The following is a 10,545-nucleotide window of genomic DNA, read 5'->3' on the forward strand; positions in this document are numbered from 1 at the left end:
GGCAAGGATGCTCAGCACAGACAAAAGCTTCTGGGAATGTTGGGGTGCAGGTCCTGGATGAGATGCTCGCTGCATCCAGGCTGCTGCAAAGGGGATGTTAGTGCCAGCAGAGCCCTGGCTGGGAGCCAGGAGTGGATGGAAGGAGACAAGGTCATGCACGCAGTGTCACAGGCTGTGACACCGATGCCACGGGGAGTCTGGCACCAGGTGGCTGCTTGGGGCAGGGCTGGCATGGTCACAGAGAGCCCTTTCCATGGGGAGCCTACAGATACCCCCAGCCTTGCGTGGAGCATCCCTTGCAAAGTGAGAGTGACAGAGGGTCCCCTGCCCGCTGCCAGGCTGGGGAGGACCATATTTCCATGGGAATGCTGTCAGGGGAGGACCATATTTCCATGGGAATGCTCTTTGGTCTCCATTCCAGTCATGCCAGAACCCAGAAACTCTTGCTGGTACGTCAGGAACATTTGTATTTCCACGAGGCTTTCTTCAGATTTAGCCCAGATGGGATTTCCTTTCTCAAAGGACCCTAGCAGCTTCGACTCCAACCTCTTCTTCCTCCTGCAAGGTTCTGGTTTTGGGAACCCAAAGGCAGAACAGCCACACACCCACTTTCTCAGGGTTTCCTGAGCCCTCAGCCTCTCTTCCCAAAAGGACACGGGTGGCTTTCTCCTGCCACCCACTCAGCATTTCCCACGGGACAATGCAAGCAGGCCTGTGGAGGGATGGAAGCACCAGGAGTGATCCTGAAGAGAGGACAGGACACCTCCTCTCTGAGCATGATGGAAAACAGCATTTCTTGGGTGGGAATAAACCAACAACGGGGCAATCTCCCCTGCTAGCAGAGAGGAGGTGATGCTCAACAAGAGCTCTCCAACGGGGTTGGAGATGCCTCCAATGGGAGGAATCCAGCTGGAGAGCAGATAACTGGAGCACAGCTCCCTCCTGGGGGTGGCTTTGGGCACGGCAGGGAGCAGAGTGGCCCCCAGCACCCCTCCCCATGCTGCCCTCTCTCCTGGGGGACAGAGGGCCAAGCCACGGGGCAGGAGGGAGTGGAGATATCCCTTTGCCAAGGAGCAGTGCTGCTGGCATCACTCGTGCCCACAGAGGACAGCACGGCTCCAGCCCACCAGTGAGCCAGGGCTTTGGGCTTCCCAGCACCACAGCGGTCCCCGGGAGGCCCAGGACCCAACCCCAGCCCAAGCCACACTACCTTGAGTTTCCAGATTCTCACAGAGCTCCGATTTGGCCTCTCCATTGGGGCGGAAACCTCCTTTCTGAGAGAACTTGTTGGACATGGTGGCCGCCGTCACCACCGCCTTGAGGCTGCGCTTGCGCTTGGGGACGTTCTGCTCCGGGTGGAAGAGGATGATGTACACCTTGGGCATGTAGAGCATGCCCAGGGACACAGAGGCACTCAGACTCACCGAGATGGTCAGCGTCGTGGTCTGGATGTACATCTGCAAGACACAAGGGCACGAGCTCAGCCCCACCACGCTTCTGTAGGGTCCAGAAAGGGTCCGTTGGGAAAGGAGGAGAAGAGATAAGGGAGCATGGAAACGTTGGGGTTAAATAGATGGAAGAATGGTGAGCCAGGATTGGAAACATGGACAGTACTGGATCTTAAACATCAGGCTCGACTTGTTGCATGGGCCAAAGTGCACCTGGAGAGGCCTTCAGCTCACTTTTGCTGCTTCCCCACCTGCATACACAGGGAGGCTGGGCTGGTGCCCTGAGCCACACTTTGGGGCCCTCTCAGCACTCAGGCACGCTCCAGCAGCAACCTGCCAGCAGCCCAACTCAAAAACATCACCAGGGATGGAGCCTTCGTGCCCTCTGCACCCTCCCTCCCTCCTCCCAGCACTCCCAGCACGCTCCACCAGCCGCAGGGCAGGAGGCCCAGTGCTGCGGTGATGGGCACAGCGAGGACACCCACGCCCAGGGCACCCCCAGCTCTCCCTGCTCCCTTCAACAGGTAATTCCCATTTCCCATCTGGCTCCCTGGGCCGTTGTCATGTAAGTCACATATTACACACCGACGTTGCCTTTCTGCAGTCAAAACTAATTTCACGCTCACTGTCCAGGACTAACAGTGACAGATGTTTTGCAAAATGAAAGCCCATTAATCTGAGTGTAGAATAATCCATTTTTCTATGGAAAGCGTTTGGCAGGCTCCTCACAAGCTGGGGGCATCTGAAGCAGGCAGCAACGAGAGGCAGAGACCCCCCCTCCCTACGCCCATCCCCACCTCGAGCAACACAGGAGGCCAAGCAGACAAACCTCTCTGTGAGCATCCCTGCTCTGACAGCATCCCTGCTCCAGGAGCATCCCTGCTCTGTCAACATCCCTTTGCCATGAGCATCCCTGCTCTGACAGCATCCCTGCTCCAGGAGCATCCCTGCTCCATCCTCTCCAGCATCCTCTCTCCCCTACTGTGTAGCTCCTGCTGAGCAGGGAGAGGACTCTGGGTCTTCAGGTGCCTTTTCACACACCTTTTTTTGTTCTCCACCTGTTCTCAGACACCAGGGCTGTTTTGCAGGTTGCTACCAAGGTTTTAGGAGGAGGCTTAGGACAGTTTGTGAACTTTATCCCATGGCTCAGTCGTAGCATGGTGTCCAAGGTTTCTCCTGCAGCTGACTCACACATGGGATTTAGTGTCCTGCAAGGTGGCAGGAGCTGGAGGAGCCCTGGGGAGCCCAGAAGCTGCAGCAGCAGTGAGGGCAGGGGGTCCCCACCTCCCCAGCCACACACACTCAACCTCTGGGAGCTCATTTCCTGGTGTCCATGGAGCAAAAAAGGTGACTGAGGAGTGAAGCTGAGCACAGAGGCTCTACACAACTCCCTGGGGAGAGGAGGAGCACAGAGGCAGCTCCATCCCACGCGTGAGGAAGCAACTGCTCCTGGCCAGGGCTGTCATCCCACCCCAGGACCTGCAGGTCCCAGCTGTGACAGTCCCAAGAAACATTTCACTCTGTTCTGCTTCAGAAACACACAGGCCTAAAAGCATTTCAACTCAACCTGAAAGAAAGAAAAAGCACAAAAGCTTGTTCTGAGTCAACCATAAAGGTTTGTTTGTCCCCAGAATAAAACCTCTTGCTGTCACATGCACTGGTTTGTTTGTTCCACCTTCCCTGTATATGCGCGCAGAGTCAATCTAGGCAGTTTTTGGAAATAAAAATGTCATTTCAGCAAGGAAAGTCAAAACATATCTCTGTGCCAGAATTTCTGCTCTTTTTTATTCTTCTTCTTTTTTTTTCCTCACTGTTTTTTTTTTTTGCTTTCACTGAAACTTCCCAGACATCACTGCAGGTGTCCTGGACCACAAGAACCACTCTTGCCAGGCAGGAGAGCAGCACTGGGACACCAACCCCAGGCACCCCAACCCCTCTCCTGGGGAACAGCACAACCCTGCTGGGCACCACCGTGACACCCCGTGGGCATGGCTCCAGCTCCCCAGCCCTTCCCCTTCCTGCCTCCCCCACCTGCTCGCCCTCCTGCTCCTCAGCAGATGCCTTTCGGAGGAGTCTTACTTCACAATCCAGAGATTTCCATCTTTCCTCCCTCCCACTCCTGCCTCGGGACTCGGGGGCGTTTCGGGAGCGAGCGGCTGAGCTCAGGCTCAGACAAGACATCTCCACACACGCTTCGTGCCCGGGCTCCTTCTCCCAGCACTGCTGGGGACTCCCCTCTGCCAAGACCCTGGGTGCCACCAGCCACCCCTCCATCTCTTCAAACCCCTTTTGGGGTGTCCCAGGGCCACCGTGGCCACCTTCACCTCAACACTGCTTTCTGCAGCCCGTGGTGAGCTCAAGAGCTCTGCGTCACGTCGCAGCAAACCCCTCTGCAGATCAGAGAGAAAGGTTCTTAGCCTGGGGTCCAAACACAGGCACAAAGCACTGCACAGTTCACCTTCTGCCACATCAAAAAAAGAGGATCATTTCTCACAATTTTGGCTCCCACTCTCTTAATTGGCTTCCAACCCAGGACCCCGCTTTGCCCCTCGGTTAACAACACCAGAGCCCTTTGAGGTGTGTGCTGCAGTTATCAAAGAAGTCCCAGCTCCTGGTTCATCAGCACCCACTCCTTGGTGGGCAGGATCAAAGAACACAGCCTGCTTCCAATTCTGGACAATGCTGCTGCACCAAGGGACTGCAGCAACCCAAAATGAGCCAGCACGAGTCCCCAGGGGCAGCTCTGTGCTCAACCTTCACCCCAGGGCTGGATGAACTCATCCTGCCCAGGCTCGAGGCAGAGACCTGCACAGCTCCTGTTTGTCCCACAGCAAATCTCAGCCATTGCTTGGCAAACTCCCCATCTACATCCACGCCTGGCTCAGCTACGAGAGATTTCACACCACGGGTGCTGGGGAAGGGGGAACCCACGCAGTCCTCATCCAGCACTGCTGAACAAACCACTGGCTAGTCCTCATTCCTTCTTCTCTCCCTCTTTTCCCTCGCTGAAAGCAAATGTGATAAACAGAGGAGCAGACAATGACACCACTGTTCAGCCGCTGCCTTATCAGCGCAGGAAATTGTCTCTTTCTTTAGATCCTCTGTTACTGCTATTTCTGTAATCCGCTGGGATCGGCAGGGATAAGAGGTTCTTTTGAGAAAAAGCTTGGGGGACTTGTTAGAATAATATGCCACCTCCATGCAAAGTGGTAGGCACGAGATAAAGCAAAATAAAATAAAACTGGAGATTTTTCTCCCACTCCTCCGGAGCATGAGGCAGCCCCGGCCACAGGCTCCGACAGGTCGAGGCAGAGGTGTGAGGTAGCATTTGGAGACATTGTTCTGCCCTGTGGCATCCTCAGGACTCGAGCAAAACTCCCAGTTTTCATCCCAAGGATGTCTCAGAGCTGGATTCTCCATGCAGACTGCACAAGGACAACCCTTGGAGCTTCTTCTCCCAAGACTGTGAAACAGCAGCGAAAGCACCGAGGCAGCACCAAGCACCTGACTCCTCCGGGTGCCCCTCTGAGAGCATCCACTGTCCTCCAGCAACAGCCTGGAGATGCTCCGAGCTCAGGTGCTGGCACCTCTCTGCTGGGAGGCCAGGCTGAGAGAGTTGGGGTTTTGGAACATGGCGAGGAGAAGGCTCCAGGGAGACCTTCTGGTGGCCTGCCAGGACTTCAAGGGGCCTGTCAGAAAGCTGGGGACAAACATCTGAGCAGGGCCTGTTGGGATAGGACAAGGGGAGGATGGGTTTAAACGAAAAGAGGGAGATTTAGACTGGAGAGAAGGAAGAAATTGTTGCTGCTGAGGGTGGTGAGCCCCTGGCCCAGGCTGCCCAGAGAGGTGGTCGCTGCCCCATCCCTGGAACCATCCCAGGGGAGGTTGGCCGGGGCTCTGAGCACCCTGCTCTAGCTGGGGATGTCCCTGCTCCCTGCAGGGGGGTTGGACTAGCTGAGCTTGAAAAGTCCTTCCAACCCAAACCTTTCTCTGCCTCCCCTCCCACAGCAGCACAGCTCAGACACCACAACCCCCTCGGGCGCCGTGGCAGCGCCAGGCTTTGAGGAGCAGAGCTGCGTCCGAGGGGAGTTGGGAACATCACTTTTTCCGCCTCTAATCAGCTTGTTAGCAGCCTAATAACAGAGAAACCCTGCACGTTACAAGCCCCCGAAGTGAGGCAGAGCCTATTGTGGAATTGCTGCTTGACAGCCAGCTTTCGGCAGCCCTAAATTATCCCATGACAAGCTGCAGTGAAGAGGTGAGCAACCTTGCGCATAATCTACAATCATTATCATTTCCATCTTTATTACCCACACTATGCCGAGCACATTAAGGAGGCTTTAAGGGAGCTTTTGTTTTGCAATAATTTCTTAAAAAACCTGCTTTCTTGTTAGTATCTCCCCTGCCATCTCATCAAAATGGAAATGCTGCAGAAGGCTCCATTTATTTCCTTTAATTCTCCTTCACGCTTCCAGCCAGGTAGGGACTTTTTGGTTGAGACAAGGTGAAAGGTGCCTGTGAAGACCCGGCCTCCTCAAGCTCCAGGGTTTGATTCTCAGAGCAGAAACATGCCTGCAACACTGGTGTCCACAGCAGAAGATCTCTCAGCAAACGACCGCTGGCTCTTTCGCAACAGAAGTTCCCAAAAGCCGTGGTGTCAGCAGCTCAGCATCACAGGGAGGCGCTCAGGGGAAAAAAATCCCACTCAGGATAGGTCCAGAGAGGGAATCCGGGCAGTGGGTCACCCCGGGGATTTCCAGGGAATAGCAGCACCGAGGTTTATTTGTCACAGGCAGCTCTGGGCTGGCAGGCGTGAGCTGTTTGCATTTAACATAAATGCGATTCTTGTTTTGGCTGGCAGGCAAAGAGGATTTGGGTCTCATTCATGAGATTTTTTCTTCTTTGTTCTCAATCCCTCTCATTTGAGCATGGAGCTTCATCTGGGCTGGCCTCGGTCCCGTGGGTACCAGCACGGGGACCACCCTCCAGCTCCAGGAGCTGAGGATAGACAGACAAGTTGTTCCACAGCACAAATCCACCCACTGGGATTCTCCAGCCTGGCCTCACCTACCCTGCGTGCAGAGTCACTCTGGGAGTCACACTCCCCAAATCCCTCAGCGAGACAGAGCCACCCCGCTCCCCCCAGCCCAGCCCAGCAGCAAGTGGTCGGTGCCATGTTGCCAAACAGTAAAAAACTGATAAAACATTAAAATAATGAAACGTCAGAGCAAAGTGGGAACCGAGTGAGAAGCCACAGGCTGCTGCACATCCTAGCAAAGGAGGGGACATCAGAGGCTTGCTCTGCCCACTCTGCTCTGCCCTTGCCCGCTGCTGCTTCCAGCTCTCAGGGATTTCAGAGGGCAGGACTGTGTCTCCAGCCTCCATCACTGTCTTGGCACCAGGAAAAGGTGTTGGCTGGGCAGAGCTCGGGCCCTTTTCCATGTAGAAATGGTGCTTGTGACACCAGGGACCTGGAGCTGCCCTGGGGAGTCATCCTTGCCCAGCCCACCCCACAGCAGCCTGTGCTACCCATGGCTCCCATCTCTGGAGAGGGTAGCAGGGCCAACGGGCACAGAAAACCAGAGAGACAGGGAGGAGATGAGGCAGGAAAGCCAGGGAGGGAAGAGTGAGGAAAAAACACTGAAAATGGGAAAAGGAAACTGGTGTTGGAGGCGGTAGTGTCTGTGCCCCAGTAGAGCAAGAGGTTTGCAAACCAGCTCTTCCCACCACCATTCCCAAGCCAGCAGGACCACAGAGAAGGACCCCTCCTTGCTTGGGACACATCAACCTCTCTCAACCCCCTTCCTTACAGCCCACAGGGCCACCAGCCAGCCCTCTCCTCCCCTCCTCCCTTACCTTTTCCGCCGACTGCGACGTCCCAAAAAATATGGGGATGAAGGCTAACCACACAATGCAGGTAGTGTACATGGTGAACCCGATGGGTTTGGCTTCGTTAAAGGTCTCCGGGACCCCGCGGGTCTTAATAGCATACACAGTGCAGGTGACCATGAGAAGCATGCTGTACCCAAGCAAACAGATGAGGGACAGGTCCGAAATGTCACATTTGAGGATGCCCCTGGCAAAGTGGGGGTTTGTAGTCCGCTGGTCCTCGTAATCAATAACGGAGTGGGAGGGGTCCACGATGAACCAGATGCAGACGCCCACGAGCTGCAGCGAGATGAGGCTGAAGGTGATGACCAGCTGGGAAGCGGGGCTGATGAACCGGGGGGCGCTCACCGACTTCTTGCCCTGCTCGAAGATGCGGTAGATGCGGTTGGTCTTGGTGAGCAGGGCGGCGTAGCTGATGCTCATGCCGAGCCCCAGGAAGATGCGGCGCAAGGAGCACGTGCTCAGGTCGGGCTCGGCGATCATGAGGAAGGTGGTGGCGTAGCAGAGGAAGATCCCCGTCAGCAGGACGTAGCTGAGCTCCCGCCCCGACGCCTTGACGATGGGCGTGTCGTTGTAGCGCACGAAGGTGACGACCACGAAGAGGGTGGCGATGATGCCCACGATGGCGATGAAGACGGGGACCACGGCCCAGGGCGAGCTCCACTCCAGCTTGATGATGGGGATGGGGGTGCAGCTGGTGTGGTTCTCGTTGGGTCGCTCGTTGAAGTGGCACCGCTTGCAGTGGAACTCGTCCAGCTGGTACTGGTAGCCGTCGCAGCGCTCGCAGTGCCAGCAGCAGGGAATGCCCTTCACCAGCTTCTTCCTCTCGCCCGGCTTGCAGGGCAGGCTGCAGATGGAGCTGGGCAGCTGGCTGCCACCCCCCGGCCACAGCATGTTCTCCACCTGTGGGGTGAGATGGCACCAGCCCCACTGACGCTTGAGCCGGGGATCTCTCGAGCGGCCCTGGGGCACTGGGGGGTGTTCCACCTCTGCCCAGAGCTGGCCCCCTGCCCCATCAGTCCATCCCATGAAGGACCCCAATTCTATCAGGGACAGGAGGGTAGTGAAGCTCTCCATCAGCCTTTTAGGAAGATTCAACACCAGAAAGCCTAAAACAAAGTCCCCCCTTCCCTGGGAATGACCCCTCTGCTCTGTTCTGCCTTCTCCATCCCTTATCAGAGCTGCAAAGTCAGATGCCCAGAGACCATGGGATATGGTCACACACACTGATGGTGGGTCACCATGGCTGAACCCCAAGTTTGTACTCAAGGGTCACCCTCCCCTCTGCCCCCCCAAGGTTTGGCTGCCTAGCTCCACACCCATGGGCTCCCTGTCTCCCACCTGGGTTTGCTGCATCTCCTCTATGAAGCCAGGCTGAGAGAGTTGGGGTTGCTCAGCCTGGAGAAGACAAAGCTCTGAGGAAACCTTCTTGTGGCCTTTCAATACTTAAAGGGGACCTATAGAAATGCTGGGGAGGGATTTTTACAGGGGCATGTAGAGGGGTAATGGCTTTAAACTGAGAGCAGATTTCTATGAGATGTAAGGAAGAAATTCTTTACTCTGAGGGTGGTGAGCCCCTGGCCCAGGCTGCCCAGAGAGGTGGTCGCTGCCCCATCCCTGGAAACATCCCAGGTGAGGTTGGCCAGGGCTCTGAGCAACCTGCTCTAGTTGGGGATGTCCCTGCTCAGTGCTGGGGGTTGGACTAGATGAGTTTTAAGGTTCCTTCCAATCCAAACCATTCTAGGATTGTATGATATGTGGCCTGGATGGGTGCAGTAGAAATCTGTGGGACCCTCCCCTGGGCACGGCCACGCTGCAGGCACCAGCCAGCCCCCAGCCTTACTTTGAGGTGGAGGTGGTCAGTCCATTGCCCGATGACTTTGTACTCAGGAGTGGAGTTCCTGATCTGGTACTGGTAGATGTCATAACGCCCTGGTGCATCCCCATTCTCGTTGAAGGTCACAGGAGTCCCAGCAATGCCTGCAAGAGAGGGGGGGCTCAGCACCCACAGCACCCAGCAGCACGGGGTGCCCTGGGTGATGATGGTGACAGAGGATCTGGTTTGATGCTTCCCTCTTGGCGTGAGGTTTCCCACTGCTGGAAGTGCTGCGAGCTGCTGGGATGATGCCAGGGTGGGCACAGGGTGGAGGAAGCAACTGAGGAAAGGGAAACCAGCCCCAGACCCAAGCTGGTGAAGGGACCTTCGACCCATCGACTCCCCCAGGAGCAGTGCCAGGCATCGAGTGCTGCTACACCAGCTGGTTTAGTGCTTCTTTTAAGAAAGGGGGGAGAAAGAAGCTTTAAAGTTAGATCAAGTGAAGTGTGCAGATAAACACTAATGAAAGGAAGGAAGAGAAAAATCAAGCAAGAGGGAAAGACGTAAAAGAGACACTACAGAGGAAATCACCAAGCAGAGATAAATAGAAGTAATAAGGAGGACGAGACAGAAAATGTTTATTAAGGAGATAAAAAAAGAGGAAAAGATGCATTTCCAGAGATCTGAAGACAGAAAAGGACATGGCAGCATGATTCAGGGGGACATCTGCCAGCCGTGATGCCAGGAGGTGACAGAGACAAGCAGATGAGGGGGCAGACCAGGCAGGGCAGCAGGGTGGGGGCAGGATTGCTGCCAGGTCACTCTCCAAAGACTCCTGGAGATGTGGGAGCTCACACCTCCTCCTCTGCAGCCCTCCTGCAACCCCACCCCCTCTTTGCACCCAGCATTTGCAGTGCAGCAGGTCCCAAATGGTAACACCAATAAACTGTGGGTGCTGCTGCGTGAGCCGTAGTGGGGGACAACCTGAGACCCCAGGTCCCAGGGGTCCCCTCCTCCCCACTGCCCCGGGGCCAGGCAGACCCACCTGAGAAGTTGACGCTGCGGATGTACTTGAGGAGCTCCACGCCATCCACGGGGTCCATCTTGGGGCACAGCCCCACCTTGCCAGGACACAGGTTCTTGTGCATGTTGTGCAGAGCGTGCCCCATGGCGTAGACGGCGTCGATGACGAACTGGACCTTGCCCTCCTGCTCGTAGGAGGAGTCCTGGCCGATCCGCTCTCGGTCTGTGGACACACACAGCAGGGCTGTCACCTCCCTGCCAGCCCAGCCATTCCCAAGGAGACATCTCTGCTCTGGCCAAACCCTTGCAAACAAGCCTGCTTTGGACTGAAGGAGCTAAAAACTCTGAGCCCATTCCCAAAACTACAGA

The 10,545-nt window shown here is 56.0% G+C and overlaps 1 protein-coding gene across 1 annotated transcript in view; it reads right to left on the reverse strand.

Moving 5' to 3' along the window:
- LOC103775436 (metabotropic glutamate receptor 4) overlaps positions 1–10,545 on the reverse strand; it is a 41,467-nt gene that overhangs the window by 2,101 nt on the left and 28,821 nt on the right. The window contains exons 6-9 of the mRNA XM_008942891.1: positions 10,199–10,399; positions 9,181–9,317; positions 7,305–8,240; positions 1,211–1,457 (exon numbers count right to left, since the gene is read on the reverse strand). Coding sequence (XP_008941139.1) covers positions 1,211–1,457; positions 7,305–8,240; positions 9,181–9,317; positions 10,199–10,399 — 1,521 coding nt within the window. The remainder of the gene's footprint in view (positions 1–1,210; positions 1,458–7,304; positions 8,241–9,180; positions 9,318–10,198; positions 10,400–10,545) is intronic.

This window comes from Merops nubicus, unplaced genomic scaffold (genome assembly GCF_000691845.1).
Source record: "Merops nubicus isolate BGI_N331 unplaced genomic scaffold, ASM69184v1 scaffold23300, whole genome shotgun sequence".
Classification (NCBI taxonomy): domain Eukaryota; kingdom Metazoa; phylum Chordata; class Aves; order Coraciiformes; family Meropidae; genus Merops; species Merops nubicus.